Source organism: Oreochromis niloticus, linkage group LG15 (genome assembly GCF_001858045.2).
Source record: "Oreochromis niloticus isolate F11D_XX linkage group LG15, O_niloticus_UMD_NMBU, whole genome shotgun sequence".
NCBI lineage: Eukaryota > Metazoa > Chordata > Actinopteri > Cichliformes > Cichlidae > Oreochromis > Oreochromis niloticus.
In genome coordinates, this window is record NC_031980.2 from 37,437,241 (window position 1) to 37,465,197 (window position 27,957).

Genomic DNA, 27,957 nt, shown 5'->3' on the forward strand with positions numbered 1-27,957 from the left:
GCATAATCTCAAAGCCATCTGTCACTCTTACTGCACACCTCAGCGCTGCCTCCCTATCCTCATACATGTACTGCACAACATTCATGTACTTCTCTGCCACTCATAAATATATACCACCAATGTTGAGGTTATCTGAAAGCTTTTTTTACATTCTCTTTTATATTAATAATATGCACAGGAAAACACATGCAACAACATTTTCTGACCTAACGAAGAATAGTCTTTTAAAAAAAGAGTTATTAGTTATTAAAGTAAAAAAGAAAAATAGGGTCAAACTTCTCATTATTAAGCAGAAACCTCTAGAGATGAAAAAATGAAAAACTGCAGTTCCTCTGAGTCAATCCCCTGACTCCCATGTTCACCTGCCCAACTACAGCATGTTTACCTTCAGGTGTTCCACCCATCAACTAGCTAGCTGATAATTTGTCATTCTTGTCAAAATCTGATGCACCTCATATCATTTAATATCTAACCAGATATTTTTTACATTATTGAAACTGAAAAAACAGATTAGGCATGACTTATAAATGCATTATTACAACTTAATTTCCCCCTTCTATTGTCCTAACCTAAAGGCTTCACATTGTTATATTAAAGCTCGAATCCAAGTGAGTGAAAAATAGCTGTGAGGTCATAAAAGCTGCAGGTGTTGAAGTAAGCTCTTTCAGAAGAACAACATCTGCGCAGATGTCATAAAGTGAAGGATGCATCAAAATCATATTTCTAAGTGGATGCACCCTTTAAAGATGGTTTTTCCTGTAAGCTGCTATAACATGAAACTTTCTTTCAAGACAATCTTACACCATTTTAAAAACTCAGTACAAGATGGAAATAAAATTATAAATGTGTTTGATGCAGAGTTGTTATAGTTCTGGTGTTTTTTGTTTGTGCTGTAAAACAAAAATCAACCAAAGTGAAATGTTAAATGAAATGTTTAGTCACACGTAAGCTTTTAGTTTTATTTGCTCTGAAAAACTATTTTTGTCCTTAAGGTCCCCAAAGTAATTGTATTATGTTTTTATGTCAAATATTTTAAAAATATTCATCAACTTTTTTTACTTGAAATAGGAAATAAACATTCGACATCAGGCATCTCAAGAACATTATAATCAAAAACATAATTGTCATAGTTATAATTACCGCTGTGTTTATTGTCAGTCTCCTTAAACTGTCAGGAATCTCTTGCATTGGTTACATTTTATTTAAATGTAACAAGATCGTATGTATAACTTGAAGTCTATATATTTAGCAACTTCACTGGAAAGAAATGGAACATAATTTTGTAGATTCAAATATATTATATTATATTATATTATATTATATTATATTATATTATATTATATTATATGTTGTGTTACAGTGTATCTTTATGGGAAATGTTCAGCTAATAAATCATAAAAACAGTGTTTGTGAACATGCAAACTGACGGTTTAACTGGGATCTTATTTGGGGTCCAACAGTTGAATTAAGATAAAACAGAAAATTTCCTGTTTTTCTGTCCTTCACCAACTGACTAAACCAACGGTCGATGTGATCCAAGAGCAGTTTCTCTCCTCTGGAGACTGTTGTTGTTCTGCTCCAGCAGTTTCTCATGTTTCTATTTTCCAGACCCTGAAGTTTCCTGATTTCACTGATGAGAGATGATACGACACAGGAGATCTGTGGGCATCAGAGTGACAGCAGGAACCACAGGGACACACTTATCAAAGGTAAATATCTGAGGTCGAGGCAGCCGAGAAACTAATATCAGTATTTAAGGAAAACTATATGGTTTAGAAATGTTCTTGAAGTACCAGACTTTAATCTGAAAGATGTTTAGGTATTATTCAACAGCATTATGAGTGATGTAGGCTTTTTAGTTTAATGTCCAGTCTTTGATTACCAGGATTTTTCTCTCTTCAGCTAAATCTTTAGTGGAATCGTCATGGAAACTGCAGTGACTTTCATCATCCTCATAAGGTAAGACGCTGCACAGAATAGTGAACTGTTCCTTTAACACTCAGGTTTGTTTCACTGTTAGTAATGGTGGTTTGCTTCTTGCTGCTGCTGCAGCTGCTGGACTGTTTGCTCAGTTCCCACCAGACAGTCTTTCTCTTTTTCGATGGTTTTTGGCCCTGGGACCCGGCTGGTGGTGCATGTTGACGAAGACTTTGATGCTGATGATGACCTTCTTAACCATCAAAACAAGTCAACAGGTACAGCTCCGCTAGACAAATTGCAATTGTTTCAGTCTGGATTTCTCTTTAGCAACATATGCATAAAAAAAAAAAGATAACAAAAACATGGATTCATAAAATAAGATGAAAGATCTTCTTTTTTTCTTTGTTTTTCCCTTTAGATTTAATCCAAAGACCAGTATGTTAGGGATTTAATGTTGTTGACTCCAGGCCTCTCTGGACTTTAGAACTAAAAAACTGAAAATACAATGCCATGAATGGCTTGTTAAATATTTCAGATCATCAAACAAATTTTAATATAAGACAAAGATAACCAGAGCAAATATAAAATGCAGTTTTTAAATGATGATTTCATTGAATAAGGGGAAAGAGTTATCCAAACCTACCTGGCACTGTGTGAAAAGAAACTTCCCCTTAAACCTAATAACTGCTCGTGCCATCTTTCAAGGTGTTGTGAAGGATTTTGCACCACTGTTACTTGTAGAATTACTTTAATTCAGCCACAATTCAAAACATTTCAGTCTGATTTAAGTCCAGATTTTGGCCACTTAAAAAACTTCATTTTGGTTCTCTTTGGAGCCGCAGATTCAGGGGTTGGACTTTGCGGTGTGTTTCGTATCACTGTCTGTCTGCTTGAGCTTCAGTTCACAAAGTGATGACCAGAGATTCTTCTTCAGGAATTTCTGGTAGAACTTACGGTTATGTCCAGGAAAGAAAACCACCGCGTTTGGCTCTTCATATGATTTTCTTTTTATGAAATGCTGTGTTAGTTTTACCCCAGATATAACAGAATACAAACCTTCCAAAAAGTTCAACTTTTGTCTCGAGAGTCTACTGAACATTTTCCCAAAAATCTTACAGATGTTGATGTTTTTATTGGAAAATTTGAGATGACCCTGGAAATTACCTAATAATGGAAGTTTGGAATATTAAACCCATCCAAAATATAACCACTTCTGCCATTTTTTTCTGTTAACAAGTTTCAAATATGGAAAAAATACTACAATGTTCTTTGTTTTCAGGTTCCTCCAACACTCCGTCTATTCAGTTATTGTCGTCCGTCCGGCTCTCTCAGGATCCACGATCTGCTCCACTCCTGGTCTGCCTTCTGACTGGACTAACCTCTCCTCAGCAGCACATCCTGTGGGGCCTGAACGATATGGTGGTGACATCAGTGCGCCCTGAGCAGCCATGGAAGAAGTCAAAGCGGGGCTACAGTGCCACCTCAGTGAGGGAGGTGTCAACAGCAGACTGGAAGCTCACATCTTCATACTGGTGTGGAACAATGCAAGGGGGGAAAATGTACAGACAGAAACTCTGCTCAGAGGACTGACTAATGACTTGGAGGCCACAGGTTCAATTCCTGCAATGACATTTAGGCGCTCCTTGATCACGATTTGAGCTCACATTACTTAAACTCAGTATTTTTTTGATGGGGACTGTTATGTAAGGTAAAACAAACAAACATAATTATGAGGAATAATTCATGAAACCATAAAACAAATGGTAAAATTGTAATATTACAATTACAGATTCTCAGATTCTCTGCTATGAAGGTGTACAGAGGAACTCACAGCAAATAATTTAAACGAATTCTTTTACTGGACATGATGGTCAGGCTGTGATATTTTAGCATCTTCAGTTTGAATTTAATTAATGGGTTAATCAGTAATAAATCCAGTCTTTTATACAGAAAGACACACGGTAACCTGAAGCACATATTTCATGTTTCATAGTCATATTTAGTGTGTTATTTAGGCGCAGCACGATGGAACAGTGGTTAGTACTGTTGCATCACAGCAAAAAGGTCCTGAGTTTGATTCCACTATCAAGCCAGGACCTTTCTGTGTGGAGTTTGCGTGTTCCCCCGTGTCTGTGTGGGCTTCCTCCCATGCAATTAGTGGGGGTAGGTTAATTGGCTCTAAATTGCTCATGGGGGTGAGTGTGAATGGTTGTCTGTGTTAACAGACTGGTGACCTGTCCAGGTGGTGCCCCGCCTCTCTCCCTGTGGTTTTCATGGTTGAAAGGAGAAAGGGACTTCCAGTTGCGTTCTCTGCTTGCTTACCAAATCCTCAGTGTGCCATCCTAGCACGGGAAACTGTACATTTTAACACTGAATGACTTCACATGTAGTCTTTATTAAAAAGTTGTTACAAAAATCAAAGCTATCAATTGTCTGATGTTGAAAATGTAACCTTGCTCTCTGATGCATTTTGTCCTAATCATTCTTGGAAATGTGAATACAGGAAGTGTTTTATATTATCTTTCTATAAATTTGAAGAAAATTGAACAGAAACTCTCGAAACGAAGCCTTTGACCTTTCACTCCGAAGCACATAAGTACATTTATATTTGTTTTATATTTATATTTAATTTATTGTTTTTATATAATTGATTTACAATCAGGTTATATTAAGTCTGTGTAATATCCTGAACTTAAGCCTTTATCTTTTAGGACCAGTTTTAGTAGTAGCGTTTGTTGATGCCTGATATTTGGTCGGCAACCCATTCCAGCCTGCTCTGTCCTCTTTCTGCTTCTAAATCTTTCCAAGGAATTCTATTTTCTATCTGAAAATATTGAAATCTATATTTGAATTTAGACGCCATGATAGCATTTTCACACTAGAATTCTCTATTTTATCTAAAATTAGAAAAAGTATGACGAACAAAAGGTGTGTATGATGAGCACACTCAATTGTCACCAAAAGAAATACTAGAATGCCGTCAACACTGCGTCCGTCTGTCCTCCAAACGTCTTTGGCTGACAGCAAAGGTGTGCAAAAGAAGACCAGAAGCAATGAGTGATTCATATCCTTTACTGTACATGTGATGCAAAACCCTGCCTGAAACATCCTGCAGCAAAAGTTCATTCAAGCAGACCTCAGATCAGCTGAGCTGCTGTTACAGAGTCCTGCAGGATTCAAGCTCCCTGCTTGCTTCTTCAATCTGATGTGATCAAAGGAAGTTAAATAATACATGCAAAGATACACGTGTAACAGCTCAGACTGTTACACTGTTACTTTATATGTCAGCTGTCAGAAACTTTAAAAAAAAGGTACAATTATACTCATCAAACACAAAACAAATACCATTTATAGTTGTAGCCCCACCCACTTCAACCCCACCCTGCAAATCTCTAACAGGCTAGATAAATAGAAGCAAAATGTTCATGTTCTTACAGAAGTGTATAGATATAAATCAAATATACAGTTACATGCGTTCACCGTGACTGCTAGTTATCCAGTGTGTTCCGTCTGGCAAGAAGCTTTAAACACCTGTGCTCAGGTAAACGTGGCATCCAGCTGTGACACATCTGTCCAACGGAAAACTCGTGCTTTAACTGAATGGTTTAAAGAGGAACCAAATCACAAACTGAAGTCTGACTCACAGTCAGAAATTCAAAATCCCAAATATATGTTTTGTGACTGACAGTCTGAATGACCAATCACAGAAACTCCGGGTTTGATATTTCCTTTTTAATGATTAATTACTTCCCATGTAAACATGTGAAAACTCGGGTGAGTGATCTAAATTGAAGAGGATTATTTGATGCATAAATGCAAATATATTTTTTTCTAAATAAAATATGGGACAGTGATTAGACAGACAGACTGTTGAATTTATGAGAGGGTAAGCTTGTGATCGGCATGTCCATCCATCCATCAGTTTGTATAAATATTGGGAGCAGTGTTGGTTATAGCTGTGGTTCCTCTTTAAAAAAGAAAAGCCCTTCAGGAACAAATGTGCTCCTCTTCATAATCTAGGATTTTGTATGGTGGCTGAGACAGAACACAAAGCAGAGGAAGCTGAAAAAACTGAGAAGACTTTTAGGCAGCTGTAAACACGACAGTGAGACTTTACTGCACCTCTTCACATGTTTCTGTTTAAAGTGCTTTAAAATGAGTTTCTTTAGACTCAGAATTGAGTCAAAAGAGTCAAAAGGTAGCTAAATCAAATACCAAACACCACTATAGGCTTCATTGGATTGCTTCAACGTATTAATATTATTTACAAATTTGATAAATAATGACATTTATCCAGCCTGGTGTGTTGCACATGCAGCTTAATTAGCTTGTTTTAAAATAAAAGATTTGATCTTCAAATCAGCAGGGCGACTGTGTGGGGGGCAACAGTAGCTTGCCTCCACCAGTGTGTGAATGTGAGAGTGAATGAATAGTGGCATTGTAAAGCGCTTTATGAAATCCAATCCATTATTAACTGCTCACTGAGAATCAAAGCTGTGAGATATTAGCTTAAGTTATCTTCCAGGTTCTGGATTTATATCTGACACGATGCTGGGATGCAGGTTTGCTGTTTGCAAAGTGAAAGCGGCTTGAAAACGCAGAGACTGGACTGGTTTTATGTGAAGTGGTTCACTGTGGACTGAGCTCTCTGCTGAGAAACAACTTGTCAGTGTGGAGGCGGATTCAAACGTTGATGATGTCATGCAGATGCAGCCTGACAGATTTTAGTTAAGCATCCTTATTTCACTTTCAGAAGCACAGTGAGAAAATGCTGAATTGCAAAGTAACAGTGATGATCATGTTCATTGCTTCTGCACTTTTACAGCTTTCCATTAGAATACAGCTGTTAATCTCCTGTACTACCACATCCCAAAGGTGTTCTGGTGGGTTCACACTTGCTATCGTGTTCATGAAATCCTTGGCATTCAGTCCATGATTGTTGGTATTAGGGTCCACAGTGAGCCAAGAAAACATTCCCCACAGCACTGCACCAGCACGAGGTGCCAAAACCGATGGGACAATGCAGACTTTCTCCAAGCTCTAAACTCTGGGGCTGAAAACTGACGGTCAGGTGGAAAAATGTTTATATGTTTATATCTTGATACAAAAACGGTTTTGACCTCAATAGATTTTTATCCTGTCACGCTGAGTGTACAGAGGTGACACTAATGTTTTTCTAGTATTTTACCTGTGTGTTAATTAGCATAACCTGCCAGGTATCTGTGTCTGATATGGTCATTTTGGTGTTGTCCTATCATAGCTGATGTTTCTGATGTAGGGCAACCGCTGGAAGTAAACAGTCACATTTTTGTGATGTCACAGTTTTGCAACCAGCAGTAAAGTACTTTTAGTTGTTTTGCCCAAACCTTCCAGGAAACTGAAAATATTTTTTAGTTCGCTAGGTCTAAAAAAAGCATAACCCCTGTCGCACGTGTGAAAGTCCTGATATTGAACCTTTCATTCACCTTACGCTAATGGATGCAGCTTCCTGACCAAGCTTGCTAGTGTTAGCTGATACATGAGCTATCTACCCTCTCATCTATTCAAAAAACCAACGTCGTGTCCATTCTTCATATGCAGTACAAGAAAACTGCTTGGTGGCAGTGCCAGCACCGATGGCCTGGGAGTCTGCTTGGTGGCAACGAGACAGGAAAGGATGCAGAAAACAATGAAAGTATGAGGCATCCAGGCCTGTACATCTTGGAAAGCCTCTCCATGATTTTTCGGAGATTGCGGCCTTGCTCAGATAAACAACATCTGAAGCAGCCAGTTCATCATGAGCCTGTAGCTCCTGACCAGCCTCACTCAGTGATTAAGCAAACATATTAATTGCTCTGTGTGAGCATATGTGCAGTCAGTTAAGAGGAATTTCCTGCACTGACTCGTGATAAATTCAGGACTTGTTGACTAATGAGCTGTGGTGTCGTGAGTGCACATTTGACACATTAAACAAAATGTTTGAGAAACCACTCGATAGCCAATATAGTGTTCTTAAGAACTCTAACATCTCCAAAACCTCACAGTGATTAACTACTGTGGAACCAGCTACGCAGTATAATGTTTCCTGCTAGGTAGCACACACTGTTGGCTGCTTTAAAGTGCTTGCTTCTGTTTTCTCAGAGTTTCTGTTGGTTCTGTCTTGGCCACCGTAACCTTAAGTATAAATGTAAATTGGATCTTTCTTGTCTCATCTCATTTTCTTTCCAGATCGCTCTCCATCTTTTCATTTCATTTTGGAAGCCCCTGTACAAAAAGAGGTAGAATGTGTGGTTTTAGATCGGATGAAAGGGGTTTATTTCCCACAAAGGTCAAATTTGGTATATTTGGGAGCTTAAACACTGAACATGTTTCTTAGCAGTAAAGATGTCAGTAATAACTTGTCTAAAACCAAACTACAGTATGTACAGTGCAAATAAGATCGCATCGTCACTGCTGATAAAGTGTAAACAACACAACGTTTTACGAGAAGATCACAAACACAAGTTACTTACCTGAACGCTACACACTGGAGGTACTCTATTTACTCATACAGCTGCGTGACCACGTCAGCGGGTGTCGACGGTAAAGAGTAAAAAGGATTAAAAAACTCAGAGTTTTACAGCAACATGAAAGTCTGAGCGTGCATGCTAAAAAAAAAGGGATGCAGAAGAAGAAGAAAAAGCTGAGAAAAAAGCTGCGCCCTCTCTCTTTGTCCATGAATCAAGCACATCTGTTCATGCAGGTGAGCGTTAAGTCATTGTGTAAGTTTAATAAAATACAATCAGTCTCTGTCCTGAGCATCACAGGAAAAGTCCACTTTCTGTGCCCGGAGAAGCAGAAGAAGCAGCCCAAGACATAATACTCAAGTCTCAGTTTGTCCCAGATCAGGACTTAAAGGAAAAGATCAGCATGGATTTCAGTTTCATGTTTATGTGTTAAGTATGGAGGAAATTCCACCTACACCTGCCAACAGACAGAAAGCATGAACATTAAACCTGGGGAGTTTAGGATTTTAGGAAATAATTGATTATTGCCTCTTTAAAGTTTTTCTTTTAAATTAGATTGTTGAATGTTTAGCTGCAGTAAAGGGGGCCCACTGTGCCGCTCAGTTAGGGAATCCATACAGTATCTGAATGTTGGATTTGAACGTGATTTTGTCAAACCCAGGCAAGTTGTGGTGCAAATCTAATTCACAGCAGGCACAATCATCTGGCCCACAAACTGGTACAAACAGTCAGCTCTTTGCCAGATTTCGCCCAAATGTTACCACAGAAATGCTAAAGAAAAAAAAAAAAAAGAGTCCAAAATTGATCCTAATTGCTCTGGTACCAGATACATTCATCAAGCTCACATGATAGCAATCCAAGTCTGTTTACGAGATCTGGGCTGTAAAGTCTGAAGGTGGTGGAAAGTGGACTTATAACAAAGCTAGCTGCTTCTTTATTGCCAGTAATATGCTATGCTAAGCTAACTGTAGCACATGTGAGTGTTTGGCGCAAAATGTTGTAATGTTGCTTTAATGTGCGAGTCTGCAAAGACCAAAATAAATGTTTGCAGCAAAAATGAAGCACTTTTTTTCCTCCCTGATTAACCTCGTTGATGTTAGATGCAGATTTTATTGGTGAATCTGGGTTATTAAAAACTCAGTATGTGATAAACGGCTCAGTCAATAACGGCATTTAGTTGCAGTAATTCAGGAACTTTCTGGGTGTTAGTTTTTACTTTTACTGTTATAATGTGTGCTCCATTAAAGTTTACTTTGAAAGCCGCAGTGGCCTGTTTATTCTAAAGTTTCCCCAAATCTCTACAACTGAGATAGCAAGTGCAGAGTTAGCAAAGTTGAAAAATACTGCATCTCCTCAATTCATCAGGTCTGAAACGAGATATTCAGCCGTCCCCCCAAAAAACCCACTTTCTTCGAATCCGCTAACTTCTGTAAGCCTGACACTAGGTAAGCATATACTGCCTGTAGCAGATGAGAACATAAAATTTTGAACATTAAAAAAATATTACATTTAAAAAGAAATACAAAAACCAGCAGTAAACAAGTTTTCTAGAAGTCTGAAAATTGAGTTTTTTGCATACATGGATAACTTTTACATACTTTCACCTTTTTATTTGAAATGTTAGCCATGTTTAATATTCAAAGCTCAAACTGTAACATATTATAGAAAATAACAAAAACTAAAAGAATAATAGCTCCTTTTTGACACCGGTTGTCCAATGTCACTGATGGAGTGCTTCATTTTGGTTGTAAACACACACGTCACTGTCACTGGGTCATTTCTGTGGTAAGACAAATAAATTGTAGCTCTTCCGAGTTATTTTATTATTAGAATTTGTTCCAAATATGTTGAGTCTTTGCAAAAATATACAAAGTCTTGCTGATGTGCTAAACAATTCAGAGCTACTTGATGAAGTGCTATAGTGGGTGAGCTAAATGCTAACACACCCTCCAGTCCAAATGTGCACGGCCTTGAAAACTGCTCCCCAGCATGCTGGTTATTTGTCACTGACTTAGCTTAACACATCCACTGTCTCAGTGAAAATGAGCACGCAAGCTCACAATACTACTGAGATTGCATTACTGAACAGAAACAATTCACATTTATTACATTTGTTGTGTTTTTAGTCCACCTTCACATAATCGTGTGTGTAAAGTGATTAACATGGATAATTGAAAGAAATTTGTCATATTTTAATAATTTGGGGGGTAAAATTTAATTTTTAAATGTTAATTAAAATTTTTTTTAATGTTATAAAGTAATTAAATGATGTTTTATTTAAATATATTCTACATTAATTTAAAAACCTTGGTGTTATTTTCCTCACCACGGTGAAAGAGCCAGAGCGAACGAGTGCTGATGGGAGAACTTATTTTTACTTTTCCTAAATAATCTAAGGCCTTTATACTAAAAAACCGAAGATAAAACACCTGCCCATCTTCAGAAGTGTCCAGCAAACCCTCCATGAATCAGTATCTGTTAGCATGTAAGCCAAAGAGATCCCAGACTTGTGGTGATGCTGGTTAAATGTGCGCGATGAGCTGCAGATTTTAGGTTTACTGTAATTTGGTCCGAATAAGTTAATTTAGATGCTGAAAGCTGAAAGTTTTTTACTTCTGTGTGAAACTGAAGCAGAGTGGAGAATTTTTATAATTTTGCCATGTGATCACTGGCAGTGGGTGGTCTTACTGGTAGGCTCCGCCCCAGTTGTGAAGCCATTGCTGAGGTTGTTGGGACTTGGGGGTGAGCCCAGTGTGGGTGTGGCCCCAACTCTAGGGGTTGGCTCTATGACAGAGCAGCTTTTCTGCGGCAGCCGGGGTTGGACCAGCATGCTTTTAGGGATTACAGATACTTGTCGCAGCCCATCAGCGCGCAGTGGCGGTCTGGTGGGGATGGGCCCTGTGGGTGTGACATCAGAGCTGGGTAGTTTGGGGCTGCGTGGAGGAGAGGGGCTGAGGGCGTTTTGGTCAGCAGACTTCGATTCAACTTCCTGTGGTAACTGCTGGTCAGGAGGTGGAGCCTCTTTGTCTTTTTGGGTGGAGCATGCAGACTCAGGAGGCGGGTCCTGCTGCATGCTGCTCTGCCTGGAAGCCCCTGAACCTGGAATGTCACAGCTGTCTGTGCGACGCCGCGAACCTTCATGCATCCGACTTGTGGCCACGACAGCTTTCATGGCCGCCTGTCAGCACACAAAAAAGTGAGTGAGTATTCAGGATCTTTTAAAAGTCTTTAAAGCAGATTTATCAACTATGTTTAGTTGATATGTATTTGCTTTCAGCTTCCTCTTTCCTGTTAAATATGTTTCTCTATTAGCCTGTCCTGTAATTTCCCACAGCCCGCTCTTATGTAAATCCTGTGATCACCAGAGTCAGACTTATCAATATCTTTACTGACAGTTTCTGACCTCATTCATGAAGTTTGAATCATCTGAAAGCCAACTTTTGGTGTGTGGAATTTGGAGCCCTGGTGAAGTTTCACCTGCAGTTTAACTAATATATATGTGTGTGTGTGTGTGTGTGTGTGTGTGTGTGTGTGTGTGTGTGTGATCTGGCTTTGTGGATAGATAAAGCTATGTATCAGCTGGACAGCAAGGAAAATGTATGCAGTGTTTTCTAATAATACTACGTAAAGGAAGCATATATAAAAGTTCAGGCCACATAGTATACAGGTGCAGATGCTCTGAGCAGTTCTTGATTTCATTTCTGGCTTTATGTACAAGAGTCATTCCCGAGTTGCCCACAAAACCAATCACTGTGTCAGTTACAAAAATGAAACTATGACAAAGGACTGGCCTTAAGTTTGCGTCGAGCGTTGAACTCCTGTAGTTTCCTCTGGGTGGTATCCATATGAGAGAACCGGGCAGCTTTACCCAACACCCAGGGGTGCTGCAGGGCCTCCCGGACACTGAGGCGCTTGTGAGGGTCGAGGACAATCAGCTTACTGACCTGCGGACAAATCAGAAAGGACAAACTGTTCGGGTAAAGTCTCCGAGGCCTTCATACAAGTCCAAGTCCAATCTATGAATAAATGTTAAGATTCAAGATTTAGAATCAGGCTCATGTGAATTATCAAGTCATTCACTTCATTCTGAATTCAAATCACACCAAGAAATGGATCTTTAGTCATTCAGAGGTAAAGGCCAAGGCAATTTAGCGTGTCAAGTCATTCCATAAATCTCTAGTTCCACATCATTTCAAACAAGTCTCCACTCAAGATAAGTCAAGTCCAAGTCTAGTTTTTGTTAGATTTGTATTGTTGATTGTCATTTATGCTTAGAAATATTTACTCATATATGCTTAGAAGTATATAATCATTTGTAGATTGAAAGAATGTCTCATCCTAGGAGGTCTGTAACAACTCTGTGTAGCATGAAGAGGGGAGTGCGTTCACTCCTCTTCAGAGTGTTCTGGCATAGATCACACACCTCCTAGGAGAGGTCGTATCTTCTCCTGCTGATATATGGTATAGCAAACACACGTATATCTGTTTGAGTCTAAGAGCCTTTTGTTCAGATGTACCGCTAGACTCCTGGCACCAGCTTTGGGGAGTCTTCCTGGGGTTACATCTTGACCCCATACACACACAGATACACACACACACACACACACACACACTCAGGGTATTCTTTGTTCACATGTATACCTATAAGATGTCATATGTTAATGAACCTATGCATATTCATGTAACCACAATAAAAGAGCAGTGTTACGGGAGAGTGGACGAGAGCAACTGGGGTCAAGCGAAGGAACGGCGCCTGTCCAGTTCTCTCCCGTGCACGTGAAACATAAAGAATGTTGCCTACTCGTGTCTTGCTTGCTGTGTAATCACATTGCCTTTAACGTTCCAGCGAATAGGTTCAAGCTACAAACCTATCAGTTTTAGTATTTTATAAGCCTTAGTCGTGTCAGTCGACACCAACCAAAGATCCAACGCGTACCAAACGGCATCACAAATATACATCCAAGTCTAATATTGTTTGAAGTCCAAAGTGTTTCCAGACAAGTTAATATAAAATGTGAAGTCACTCTGAACATGTCCCAGTGATGTCACCAATCCCAGTCCATGCCCAGTATAAAGTCTTTCAGGTCAGTTTAAGTTTCTACTACGCTGCCCTGGCAGCAAGAGTTAGTACAAAACATGTCTGTGAGCTTTAAAATAAAGTGTGAGGTCCTGCACTTCTTCACATTTAACATAAATAATAATGTCAAATCATTGGTGTAACTCACCAGATCCTTAGCATTGAGAGAGACCTCATCCCACCACGGAGAAACAAACTCATAGTCACAGTTGAGGATACGACTATACATGTACTGATCCCCTCTTGGGTCGAAGAAGGGCTCAAACCCACAGAGTCTGGGGAAAAAACAAAAGGCAAAGAGTCTAGGAAAGGACGCCTATTTTGCCATCACTTCTAGATGAGAAACCACAGCAGTGTGTTGCTCTCAGATCCATTTGAAGGCAGCATTAACACGCTTAATTGCTGTCTGAGGAAACCAGATAAACAGGATGCAGACTTTCACATTATGTCATTGTGTTAAATGGCTGTTATGAATCAGATGGAAGACCATAAAACTTATATACTGATGGGAATGAGTGTACGCTTGGACTGGCAGCAAGGTGTTAATGGACTCACAGGATGTAGAGGATCACGCCCACCGACCACATGTCCACCTCAGGGCCGTAGGCATTTCCCCGCAGGATCTCTGGAGCTGCAAGCAGAAGAGTCTGTTAGACAGCAGATGGCTGACAGAAGCTCTAACAGAGAGTTTTTGAAATCCCACAGAGAACAAGCTACAGGGAACGCATTACTGCCCACTCGCATATATCACTGCAACACAGGTGAATAAACACATCTACTACTGATACTACACCTACTACAGCAACATCTACAGACACCATCCAGAGCGTCAGCTGCCATATCGTTACCACGTTACCTTTCCCCACACCTCAAAGTGCTGCTCATTTGCTGTTACTACACCACCAAGTCCTGCTGCTGTGTCATGTCGTATCATTGAGATTAAAGATCCCACACTATGCTGGAGTGTTTGTGCAGTCATTTTTGAGGATATGCTAATTAACTCACACATTAAGCAAATCTCTAGGACTTCTTTCATTTGCACAACATTGTCAAAATCAGAAGCATCCTATCTCAGAGTAATGCTAAAAAATCATTTTAACGTTGTAACTTCTCATTATCTGGTTGTCCTTCAGCCTTCAGCTGATTAGAAAGATCACAGTGCAAATACTGACATAGTAACTTCTCTTCACTACGTCCTGATAAATTGAGAATTTTCACATGATACTCGTAGCACTTCTCCATCACTCTTCTCTCATTCACTTTTTTATGCTTCTTTTCAGTATGTTGTGTTGTCCTATTTGTTGTTTCTGTGTGCTGTGTCTTATTTTTGCCATCTATTCTTTCCTCTGAGCTCGGCTGGTTGCAGCAGATGGCAGCCCCTCCCTTTTCCTGCTGGAAGTTTCTTCCTATTAAAAGGCAAAAAATTTTTCTCTCTCTGATTGCCAAGTGCTGTTTATAGGGGCTCGTTTGACTATTTTGTGTTATAATGCAGTAGGCTTTCAACCTACAGTACAAAGGACTTTGAGATGACTAATGTTGTGTGATTGGAGGCCATATAGATAAGAATACAGCAAGCTTAAGTGAATGTGGTATTCCTAGTTACGCTACACCAATATGGTATTTTTGTACTCACCGCAATACCCTGGAGTACCGCAGACTGTCTTCATGGTCACCTGGTCATCTATGATTTTCGAAAGACCAAAGTCAGCTGTAAAAGAAGAGAATATTTTCTTTCATTCAGACTGAAGCAAGATAAAAACCTTGTAATGCATTTGTTTTGTGCAGTTTCCTGTTTCTATATTAAGAGAAATGAGGGGGTGAAGCAGTGGAGGTGGAGGAAAATGTGTTTTTCTGCAGGCAAGTCTCTGAACTAAAGGAAGGTGTTGGTGCAGAGGAGTTTCACTCGAAAGGAACGGAGGCTTCCATCTGTATCTGTTAGCCGAGGGCTCGCTGGCCATCTGGACGCAGAGGAGCTTCTCCAAAAATGAACCAAATTCTGTGCCAACAATATGTTTCTGTGAGAGTTTTTACCTCTCAGACTAAACAAGCTCTAAATATGATACTGTCACAACTTTAATGCCTCAAATGCAGCCAAAGACACTAAAGGTTGAGCTGGATGCAAAACCTAAATTTAAGACTAATGCTAAATCTGTATGCAAATGTTTGGGCACCCTTTCTCACAGCAAACTCCAGTGTTCATACATATTTTCAGGGCCACAAGACGACCACAGTTTCTGGGTAGTTTGTGGTTATTTAAGAATGTTGTTTTTTATTTTACATAAAGTAAAAGCTGGAATAATTGAGTTGGTAGGAGCAGATTTGAAAAGAGTCTTTAGGGCAGTTACTTACATGTTATTTGCAAATGCAGATGGTGTTGTACTTTAGAAAGTACAAAAATTAGAATAAACAGGGCAATAATTTCCTGTTGTTATGAGCCAGGAAACTAGTTTTCTTTTTACTTTCAGGTGTTTTAGATCATCTACGTCTCATCACAGTCATACTCAGCATTTCCAAACTGCACTGTTTCAACACTGATGATAACAGACAGCGTGGTAGATAATAACAGAAAAAATTTGAGAGAAACTGATTATTTTCCACAAGTTGTGTTGGAACATGATAAACTTGTCATGTCAGTCTGTTGTATTCAGGTGTAGAGGTGGCAGTTTGTTACCTATCTTCAGTGGAGCATCCAGAGACAGGTCGGCGTACAGCAGATTCTCTGGTTTAAGGTCACGATGCACAACACCGTTCTCATGTAAATACTAAAGCACAGAGAAGAAAAGCATGAAAAAAGTGGGAAAGATGATCCAATTGTTGCCTGACTGAAACAATTTGCAGAGCTCATCAAGCGGAAACTTCCTGGACTGAAAAATGAAGCCAGAGCTTAAGTGCATTTACTCTAATGGCCACTTGAAGCTTGAGGCTGGTCCAAAAGCGAGTCAGTCCCCATGGACTCCCAAGTTAAAATCCCCAACTTTGCAGCAAAAATAAACACGTTTATAGCTTTAGAACTGGAATAGAACCCACAGACGTGTTCTTGTTTTTCTTTCCACAGTGACACACGGTGCTTGTTCATAGGGCGATGTTTGATTGTTGGGATTCTCTCTGTATCACTGAGGGGTCTTTACCCTACAATATAAAGCACCTCAGGGCATGTTGTGATTTGGTGATGTATAAATGAAATCAAATAGATTATAACAGTTAGATGTGCTTTGTTGCTTGGTTTGGAGACAGTGGCTCTTAAAAAGACAGGACACTGAGCTGGAGGTGGCTACACTGAAGATTTTCCAAAGACCTGGATGGACAGCATTAAGAATGAGTATATCAGAGGAACAGCTCAGGTTGAGCAGCAAAGATATGTATAGGAGGGATAGTTTATTTATTGGACAAAGGATGTTGAAGATGGAGCTGCCAGACAGGAGGAAAAGAGGAAGACCGCAGAGAAAGTTCATGGATGCAGTGAAGCAGGATATGCAGAGGGTTGTTGTGACAGAAGGGGACTTAAGGGATAGGGTGGAGGCAGGTGATCCTCTGTAGGGACCCCTAAAGGAAGCAGGTGAAAGAAGAAGACGCAGATTTCTGCATCAGTGTTAGCTAGCTAGCTTTAGTTGAAAACATTATTCAAATATGGTCATTTCCAACTGCAAAAAAACAAGACATGGATGGAGTTACGGCTTGATGTTGAATCACAAAATCAGTTGTTGACATTGTGAGGAAGACAAAAGAGCCTCCTTCATGCTGGTGAAGGTGTTGGGTTGTAATTCAGAACAGGCAGACGGGCTCCGTGTCGTTTTTCGGTTCTGCTTTGATGTTTGGCAATCTAAAAGTTTAAATATGGATTTCTTTTGATATTCTGTTTCTAATTTCAAACACAACCTTGTAGGCTCTTTACTCCGATGCTGAGAATCTGCTATTTAAGATGTTGCTGTGTTCAGGGACTGCGGGATGTTTCTGTGCTACAGATTAATGCCACTCACATCACATACAACAAATACAACAGTACTGTAATCCCCCCCCCAAACACACACACACACACACACACACACACACACACACACACACACACACACACACACACACATAAAGGGGCGTATGTTTCTCTGCGTTGTAGATGTAGGTCAGCTGTGGTCAGTGTGTGCGAGTGTGTGCGTGCGTTAATCCTCTCTGGTTTTAATCTGTTCAGCAGCAGGATGGAAGCAGCTGTTACATAAGAGACCTGCAGCCACTGCACGCTGCTGCCATGTGCAACAACACTGATACCAGCAACACCTGCAACTAAATCAACCACGGCTACAGCAACTCCTGCAGCTACAGCAACACATGCAACTAAACAGGGTAATTTCTGCAATTAAACAAACAAATGAAACTACAATAATGTCACTTGCTATATATATAAATTACTGTAACTATGCCAACCACTGCAACTCATGCTGTACCTCCTACTAGACATACCAATTACTGGCACTAAAACAAACCTGGTAACTACAGCAACGTCTGTGACTTTAACACAGCCAGCTATGTAACCAAGCAAGCTCAAAACACTTGCACCTAAATCTAATTTATTGCTACAACAAGCCCTGAAGCCAAAAATTGCAAATCCTGCAAAAGCAGCAACACCTGCAAGTAGTGGTTAATATCAAAATTAATTAAAAATTTGCAAATGTAGCAACAACTTCTGCAAACAAACAAACAATCTCCTCCCCCAGCTAAACATGGTCGTGACCACAACTCATTCAACCCTTGCAACTACAGCAATACCTCCAACTGAGCCATGCTCAGAAACCAAATGAGTTTATATACACACACATATATATATATATATATATATGTGTGTGTATATATACACACTCTTTGATACAGCTGTTGTATGCCTCCACATTAATTCCATGCTAAAGCCTGAATAGCACCAAACCTCAGTATAAACACATCAACACCTGTGTTTGTTCCCCTGAGTTTGTCTTGACAGGCAGACACGCCTCTCAGCCCGAGTGTGTTTTTCATTATGATTACAGACAGAACCGCAGCAGCAACAAAAAGCTTCAGACGATCATCAAAAGATTGGGATCTCTCATGCTGGCAATAATGACATGTTATTATGATTCACTCGCTTCTTTAATCAGCTCATTCTGTATTTCTGTGTTCAGTACAGTGTTGTATAAGCATGCCAGTGAATGCTTCTTGGTTTTGTATTAAGCATAGCATGTTGACCTTTAAATATGATTTTGTGCCACTTCAACATTTGATCAAATCTGTTGAGAAACAGGAAGATTGTGATTCATCAGCTGGAGGAGGGCTCACTCCTACACGAGGAAAAAAATCCTCTTCTGAATGGTAAGATAGCAGACTTCAGTTAGAGCCGTATAATGTTTCTGTGCTAATGAAATGTCACATCTAGTTCTTTCAGATAAATATCAGCTTAATATGTTTCTAGTCAGCCTGTGACCAAAAAAATGGTAAATTAGCTTCATCAGATGAGAAAAAAAAGCCCAACACCTTTGACAGTGTTGATTTAATTTTACATACATTGCCTCTACGGATTTGACGACCTGCTCTCCATGAAACCTTTCTGATCTAAAAACAGACTGTTTAAAGCTGAGGTTTGGTGTGAGGCTGCAGAGACTGAGCAGAGCGGGTGGGGGTGAGCAGTAATCTAATGAGCAGAGGGGTGGATGGAGGTAAATGATCCACAGACAGCAGAGACGCTGCAGCTGATTGATCAGAAGCAGAAAACCCAGACAGAGCTCAGGTTCCCAGACCTTCTTCCATTTTAAGTCTTAAAATAACAGCAATTACTGTAATGTCAAAAGAAACTATACGTGGAAACTACTGCAACTGAATTAACGACTACATCAAAAGAAGCACCTGCAACCAAACATGGCAATTGATGCAACACGTGTAACTAAACATAGCAACTACATCAAATAAACAAACTAGTGGAATGACAGTAGCAGAAGCTGGAAATAAATATGGCAACTATTGCAAAATAATGCAGCCAAACCAACCATGCTTCAGCGGAAGAAACTGCAACTAAGCATAGTAACTGCTGCAACCATACCAATCAGTTACGAAATATACAAAGTATAGCAACACCAACCAATATATATTAAATTGAGCCTCAATGTCAGCTGTCAGCAGCCACTCCAAATAAAACTGCGACTACTGAAAATGTGATTAAGCATCACTACTGTGCAACTAAACCAATTACTGTAGTATCAGCAGCACCTGCAGCATGGAAGCTACTGCAACCAAACAACAACCACTAAACCAGCTACTGCAGTGACAGCAAGACCTACAACTATACAATGAATCCACTCCATCTAAGCCATGCAATGTAAGCTACATGTGTAACCAAACATAGGTCAAAAAATAAGCCACTCCTGCAAGTACATCAACTACTGTAACAAAGGCAGCACCTGGGATTAAACATGGGAAGTACAGCAACTAAACTTTTGGCTTTTAATTAGTAACACTTGCATTTGGGCCTGTAAAGGTTATTTATAGGGGCGATCGTGGCTCAAGAGTTGGGCGTTCGCCTTGTAATCGGAAGGTTGCCGGTTCGAGCCCCGGCTCGGACAGTCTTGGTCGTTGTGTCCTTGGGCAAGACACTTCACCCGTTGCCTACTGGTGGTGGTCAGAGGGCCCGGTGGCGCCAGTGTCCGGCAGCCTCGCAGTGCGCCCCAGGGTGGCTGTGGCTACAACGTAGCTTGCCATCACCAGTGTGTGAATGGGTGAATGACTGGATATGTAAAGCGTTTTGGGGCCTTAGGGACTAGTAAAGCGCTATACAAATACAGGCCATTTACCATTTATATGCAAAGAGGCTGTTTCTGTAATTCCTTTCAGGATTTCTGTAGTTCCTCTCATTGCCTGTAGCCTATAGAGGCCTTTGTTTCCACAATAATTCAATTTTTTATTACAATTTAATAAAACGCTGTCAAAGTCAAACCAGACACTGAATACAGCATCTTACCGCCACAGCCTCCAGTATCTGTTTGATGACATGAGCGGCATCTCTCTCACTGTAGTAACCACGTTCCACAATCCTGGAAACAAAAATACAGTCAAAGATAAAATGACATGAAAATCAAGAGCAGCATGACATCTTGTTATTTCTCTTTATCTTTTCTCTGATTGGTTACACTTTACTAATGTACGTGTTTGTCTGGTTCGGTTTTCCAACAGAGATGTTGGAAAAAGCTGTTAGTACTTTCATTCTCTTTGACTTTTGCATCTCAGTTTAGAAGTCTCAGGACAAACTGAGCAAACCACTGTAGCTGTAGCAGTTGTAGCCTGTAAAAATGGAAACTTATGCAGTCAAAACAACCACATCACATTACACCAACAACGAAACACAGCGACACCTGCTGCAACTAAACATGTTAATTTATGTAAATGACCAATCACTGACACTGAAACTTCAGTAACACCTCCAGTAAACATGAGAAGTTCTTTAATAACAACATGAGTAACTTAACACAGGGACCTCTGTGCCTAAACATAGAACTTCAGTTACAGAAACGGCCTAACAGGACACAACTTCTAAAACACCGAAAGTACTGCAACTCCGCCATTCGCTACATCATATACAGCAAATCAGCAAATCGGCAGCTAAACACACCAACTCAACATCTGTAACTAAACATAACAACAAAATGGATCAAGCCAAACTCCACTATTCACCATCTGGTTCAACACCTGCAGCTGACCAACCAACACAACTGATGCAGCATATGCAACCACTGATGATACAGCAATACATACATCTACACACACCTGCAACACAGCAACTACTCCCATTACAACAACACAACCTACTAAACACAACAGCTACTGTAACTGATCTCCAAACTATAGCCCAACTTGCAATCAGAAATTTCTCAAACTAAGCCAACCAGTGATACTTTCAATTAAACACAAAAATTACAGCAATGTCAGTAGGACAGCTAAAGCAGCTAATGTGAGTGTGTACATACCGGTCAAAGAGCTCTCCTCCAGTCACCAACTCCAGCACCAGAGCAATGTCTGTGTCTGTCTCAAAGATCTCCTTCAGCTGGATCTGAGCCACAGGCAAGCACAAAAAGCAAAAAGTATATTAAAACTGCACGAGCGAATACTGAGTCATATATGTCTATAACAATGTCCATATAAACATAGAACTTCAGTGGGACTGTTGTTAGTTGCTCTAATTACTGGTAATTTAATTGAATAATTCACTCTCAGAGTGCAAAAATGTCCAGTTTTGTCAAAGTCATTGGTGTTCCTCAGTGACACATGAAGATGTCTTATAGAATGGCATGCTGGGTTTGGTTATGTCATTCCCAACTCTAATATGAAAGATATAAGCACAAACTTTTCCTAAACCATTTTAGGATTTTAAGTGTCTGAACCTACTAATTATCTATCAGCATAAAGCCTAAACCTAACCTAACTAAGCACTTTATAGAACCTAAGTCATTTCTATCCATCCATCTAATTATGCAATTCAGGGTGGATTAGATCTTAACTAATTCTGATATCAACCACTTTTTACAACTTAATCCCAGCCTAGGCCTGTAAAAATCTTCAAGGATCGTTCAGAGCCTAAACCCAGCCTTTAAAGCCTAAGTAGCTTTCAGTGCCAAAGCCTAACCACCAGGTAAACAAAAGGCACTAATAGAAACTGTACCAACAGTGGAAGGCAAAACCAACTGACTCTGCCTCTGGTACATAAACACTCGATATCTCTTAAAATATGTTTGAGAAGAGCAAGCACTTTAAAGTATTTTTGAACTTTACAAGCAGGAACATAGTGTTTCCAGTCATCATTGTCCCAGATTCAACAAATAAAGAAACAAACACGAAACAGACAATCGACAGTTCAATACTTACAGTACAATAAAAAAAGCACACACATCACATACTTTGATGTGGTGCAGTTTATCGACCTGGATCTGCTTTTAAAATAGTACTAAGAAAAGAAAAACAGAACTGATGAGTCAGTCTTGTCTTAAATAAAATATTAGAATACATGCTATAGCTCACATACTTGGTAGATGAACTCTGGCCCATGCTCAGATTGAAATAAAGTTTAATCTAAATTCTTACGAGCTCAAAAACAAGTGTTTTAGCTCACATTACAGGGTCGTGTTTAAAATCAGTGATACAAAGAAAAGAGAGATTTATGGGGAAAATTTTAGAGTCGACTGAAAATAAGAGATTATTCAGTCACACCAGACCAGTGTGTGTTCAATGAAACAACTGGTCAACATGAACTTTAACAATAAAAATGAACTGATTTATTCTGCATATTATAAAGTAAGTCATTAATTCATATCCTGGCAAGAACCCGAAGTGTCTGTTTTGGTGTTTTCTACCATATTTCTTCATATTTTGCACTTATTTCAACTATGTGTGACTCACATGAATGGACCAAGAATAATTCCTCAAAGTTCACAGCTCTACAACACTTTTATCCAGCAACATTAAAAGCTGTTGGAAAATTTTGGTCAAGTAATACATATAAATATAATACAAGTGACCTGACTTGAACTAGACCACTCACAGTCTGGGAGCTTATTGGCTATTGTCTGATGGGGTTAGCAGATCATTTGGGGTCTAGTGGATCTCTGGGCTAAGACTTCCATTTCCACCCATCAAATAATTCTTTACAAATGCATATCCATGTTTAAATTTCTGATGGTTTTGAAAATGCATTTCAGAAAAAAGTTTACCGGCATGCAGCCAAATGAACCAAGGCTGGGTCCAAGAACAACCCAATTCCCACAGACGCCCTTAAACAAGCATCATTACAGCTCGGCAAAAAACCTGTTTTAGGCACTCAACCCTCTTTTCAATTCAGTTTAATTTTATTCAGATAGTGCCAAAGCACTCAAAGTGCTTTATAATGTAGGGTAAAGACCCTACAGTTATAGAGAGAAAGCCCCAATAAAATATATAGCATATACTTACAATGTTTGGGTGAGAAAGACGCAGCAGAACGCCGATTTCGGTGCGAACAATTTTCTTGTCAATCTGCAACAGAAGAAACATTATCAGAATGGACAGATTTACCCTTATAAGCCAAAACATAACAAATATCTTCTGCCAAAACAGTGTTACCCTACAGATTTTTGAAGGTTTCCTGTATATCACAACGATATTAGCAGCAGATCCGTCCGGGAGGTTGGATTGGTAGCCACCAAGAATCAGAAGAAGCCACCCCTCCAAACACAGTTTGGCAAACCAACATGTGACTTTGACTCCTCGACTTTGACTTGCACTGTTCTAACTGGACAGTCTACGTTATTTTCTTTATCATTTCTTGCTAATAATGTTTCGACTCATCTGTGCACATGTTATATATTTTTGGACCGCTAAAGTCTCCATCATGCTGGTTCACTGACCGTTTTCTTGAGGACTTTGACGGCGTAGGGTTTCTGGGTCTGTTTCTCCTCACAGCGATACACAATGGAAGTCGCTCCTCTGGAAGGAAACACAAAACATTTAAACCTGAACACTGCAAAGACCTGTGTGTACAACATGGAAACCAGACCGAACTACTGAAAAGGAGCAATTGAGATTCTTTTATTGGAGGCAAACAGGCACTTGAACTAAGTACTAAAATTTAGTTTCATTTTCAGGAAACACTGATAATTATTCTACTGTATGAATGACACAACATTTAGACTTTTTACTGGTTCCTGCTGGTTCTTAAATGTTGGTGCAGTGACAAAACCCCCCAAGAAAGTAGTGGTTGTTCCACCACAGGGCATTCAGACATGTAGTTCCACTAGACCAGGGGTAGGCAACTCCAGGCCTCGAGGGCCGGTATCCTGCAGGTTTCAGATCTCACCCTGGGTCAACACACCTGAATCAGAGGATTAGTTCATTACCAGGCCTCTGGAGAACTTCACGACATGCTGAGGAAGTAAATTAGCCATTTGAATCAGCTGTGTTGGATCAAGGACACGTCTAAAACCTGCAGGACACCGGCCCTCGAGGCCTGGAGTTGGACACCCCTGCACTAGACTATACGATGGAGAATTAGGGCCACATTAAGAAAACCAAATGAGTGTCCACTTTGATATTAAAGTCAAAATTTCTAGATGAGTTAGTGAAACAAATTGATCATCTGTCTTATTGTGTCTTGTGATACCGCATACATCCTCTTTATTGTACGAGGGTGTAACCATCGATATTCTCGCAGCTGTCCACTGCCAGCCATTTCATTTTGTACAAATCCAGCCAACTCTTCCAGGTTTGTGTGGGGTTTTCTTTCTTTTCAACTCCTTATACCTCCCACCACACTGTGTTCATGTGCTAAAAGAGAAATAATTTCCTTAACGAAACCAATTTTGAAGTACAATTTCACTACCTCATCTACACAAGACTTTTTATAGAACGTACAGCAGCTGTGGCAGCTGTAGTCTCCACATTTTCCACATCTCACACATTTTTCTCAATTAACATAGAGGCCTCAAATCTGTAGATACTTTTGGTCCTACAAGAGGAAGTCCTTGTGTTTGAAGCATGCACAACGGTGCATCCATCCAATAATGGCCCAGCAGATTCTGCAATAGAATCTGGCAGCAAGAAACTCAACTTATTCTGTTACTCAAATTAAAAAGGTTTAGATAAGGTTTAACAGCTGGTGGACGTATATAAAAAAATCAAGTTGAGTTTTTATTTGACATGTTTTATTTCCATCTTTTCTGTTATGAGTGTGCTTTTTTCTTTTCACACCTGCCTGTTAAAGTTAGACTTAAGTTAGATTATGGCTGGAAGCAAGCTGGGTTTCGGTTAGGATTAGAGTAAGATTACTTAAGGGTAAGTCCAATTAATTCATGGTCACAACCATAACCATGACTCTGTGTGTGTGTGTGTGTGTGTGTGTGTGTGTGTGTGTGTGTTTAGGGGTCTGGTATTCTGCCGGGACAGATGGAGGAAACAGATCCATCTGAGAAGCAACCACAGACACTCTCTCTCTCACACACATAGTCCTGGCTGGTCTCCATGGCAACAGGACACCTGGTAATAGAACTGGTGGCGGCATGCTCACACGTTTGATTTCACTGCTGACATCATTTTCATCATTTTCTGCAGATCTGCTGTCAGTGTTGTGGGTGTTGGTGTTTGCTGAGATAACAACAAACACAGTGTGTAAATACACACAGTCCACTGCACCACTGCATACTGTAAACATTCAAACAACAAACTAACTGCCCGAGCTCCAACAGTCTGCAGGTCTCTTTCACGACTCATCTTTGTTGTCTTTTAGCTCAAATTCCATGTTTGCCCTGACTTTTTATGGTTTTTAAACACGAGCCACACAGACTGGGAGACACTGAGGAGGAAAGCTTAAAGCACAGCAGTATAAATGTACAGAATTAAACTGCTGCAGTCATAGCTTCAGTAAAAGTAGAGACGTGTAAGCTAAATGTACTTTAAGCAACAGAAGTACTTATTGATCAATGTAAGACATTTGAATTTATTTCTTTTTATGTTGTCATTTTTTATGTTTTAAAATATCCACATCAATACTGACTGAAAACCTGGAAGATATCAATATGATTTATTAATAAAAATCTGTAAAGTGTTCAAATATATTAGTAAAATATTTGAAAAACTGTATTGTAAATTGTTCAAAAAACTTAAATCAGCAAATGGAAATAATTCCCCTTCTATCATTAAAAAATAAGTATGAAATTGGATAGATGCTAGCACAATATTCTAATTTACCAGCTAGATAGAGCTAAAAGCTAAATAACGAAATCAAATAAGTCTTAAAAATGCTAAAGCTTTTTGCTAAAAATATACCTCATTTTAAAAATCATTATAAATGTGTATAGATAGATAATACCAGATAGATAGGTTATACGCATGCACCAAGCACGTGATGTAGCTGTGTTTTACTGTTGTCGTTCAATATTTTTAACAACCATCACTTAAATCTGCTTAAAGTGGCCCAGTCTGAAATCTTATACTGATTACTCAACGTGAATGTGCAGACAACAAGATGCTGCGCATAAAACACATTTTCACTCTGTGATTACACAAGAAGACAAAGATTGCTGACACCATTTTGACACCAAAGCTCAAGCTTTGTTTTCTTGCTTCTGCTCCGGTGTTTCCCGTTAAATACTAACGGGAACCAGTATTTAACCGGTATCTTATACAAATGAGTAACTCTGTAATCCACGGGATGGATTATAAAGTGTGGCCAAAGTTAATCCTGAAGGATCACATGGACCCCTCATGTAGGCAACTTTGGCCCAATGAAGTGTCCATATGAACTCGTCAGTTTTCCCCTGTCCCCCCCATAATGTGCTCCAGACCTGCCCAGCTCCGAGCTCAGGGTGTAGAATTCCTCCACCGTCCCGTCCCGCCTTGATCCGTCCACCCAGAACTCCACTGGCTCCGAACCAGGCCGGGACGTCGGCATGATGATAGCAGAACTCCCCCAAACCAGCACCAAGACGACCGGGACCGAGTTACAGATCACACCAGTTCCGGGACCGGTTCAGACCGGGCCAGATGTGACCCGATCAGAACCAGGAGCAGAGTAATCCAGATCAGATCTCAGATTTAAATCCAGCTCGGTAAAGCCCAGATTACAGTCACGGAGGGGGGATGATTCATGATCCTGATGGGCTTTAATCCAGACCAGCAGGGGGAGGAGGAGGAGGAGGGGGATCCGCCTGCTCCCTCAAACTCTCAATCAGGACCGTTTATCTGTGAGGAAAGGGCAAAAACTAAAGGAACAAAACAAATACAGCGAACCCCCGGTGATGAGCACGGCTCTTTAATCCAGACCGAAGCTGGAGCCGGGATCCAGACGTTCCAGGTCCAGATGTGTCGCAGCTTCCATCGGGCCCTAAAAACCTCTCAGACGTCGGATCAGCTCAGTCCATCATCATCCTCCCGGGTTTTAGCCTTAGTATCTCCGTGTTTTTACCGGCAGAAACGGACCGTCCGTCTCTTCGGAGCGCAGCAGCCTCCCTCCGGAGATGCAGCCCACAGAGCCACCACACCAACACCGAAGAGTGGGTGCGTGTCGGGAAACAGACTGCGACCGGGGTGAGTAGGTGGAGGATGTCAGCGTCCGATGCTCAGGGGTCTGATTCCCGGGTAGGTAGATGTCTGCTGGATCTGCGGAGAGAGAGATGCTGCTGTAATCTCACAGCCCCGCCCCGCTGCCACCCCGCAAACCAATCACAGCCCCGCGGGGGAGCCGAACCCCACTCCTATTGGACCACCGTCCTCTCAGTCACCGAAGCTTCTGTCAGCAGCCTAAATACAGAAATAACCTAAATACATAAATGTACATTAGCGTGACATGTGGAGACTTGCCCAGCGCCACAGAAGCACAGCACTGAAACACTGAAGTGTTTCCTTCTTTGCATCTCATCAGTTTCTGGTCAAGTTTTAACGAACAAACAGGAGACGCGCACCACGGCTTTATTTGCAGTTTGATATAGTTTTGTGCTAAGGATTATT

General features: G+C 40.2%; 1 protein-coding gene across 3 annotated transcripts; it reads right to left on the reverse strand.

Moving 5' to 3' along the window:
- Positions 1-4,974: 4,974 nt before the first annotated feature.
- On the reverse strand, positions 4,975-27,890 carry si:ch73-60h1.1 (calcium/calmodulin-dependent protein kinase type IV). Of its 3 annotated transcripts, none has more exons than XR_003214150.1 (12): positions 26,796-27,890; positions 23,865-23,943; positions 23,431-23,493; positions 21,456-21,538; positions 20,453-20,525; positions 16,154-16,244; positions 15,116-15,190; positions 14,038-14,113; positions 13,631-13,757; positions 12,197-12,349; positions 8,412-11,583; positions 4,975-8,163 (listed from the first exon to the last, which is right to left on the reverse strand). XR_003214150.1 is itself a non-coding variant. In XM_019346093.2 (12 exons), the coding sequence occupies exons 2-12, from the start codon at positions 25,552-25,554 to the stop codon at positions 11,071-11,073; spliced, it is 1,368 nt and encodes a 455-aa protein (XP_019201638.1). In that variant the 5' UTR covers positions 25,555-25,596; positions 26,796-27,888; the 3' UTR covers positions 4,975-11,070. The 3 variants fall into 3 exon arrangements, 2 of the variants coding, with proteins under 2 accessions (XP_019201638.1, XP_003452569.1); XM_019346093.2 differs by adding an exon at positions 25,520-25,596 and having other exon boundaries at positions 4,975-11,583; positions 26,796-27,888; XM_003452521.5 differs by having other exon boundaries at positions 4,975-11,583.
- Positions 27,891-27,957: the final 67 nt, after the last annotated feature.

Coding starts and splice junctions, on each gene's coding strand:
- si:ch73-60h1.1 (XM_003452521.5), bottom strand. CDS start 26,902: ATGCCGACGTCCCGGCCTGGTTCGGAGCCAGTGGAGTTCTGGGTGGAC. Junction 15,191..16,153: donor GGATGCTCCACTGAAGATAG/GTAACAAACTGC, acceptor CTTCTTTTACAG/CTGACTTTGGTCTTTCGAAA. Junction 14,114..15,115: donor CGGTACTCCAGGGTATTGCG/GTGAGTACAAAA, acceptor TTCTGCTTGCAG/CTCCAGAGATCCTGCGGGGA.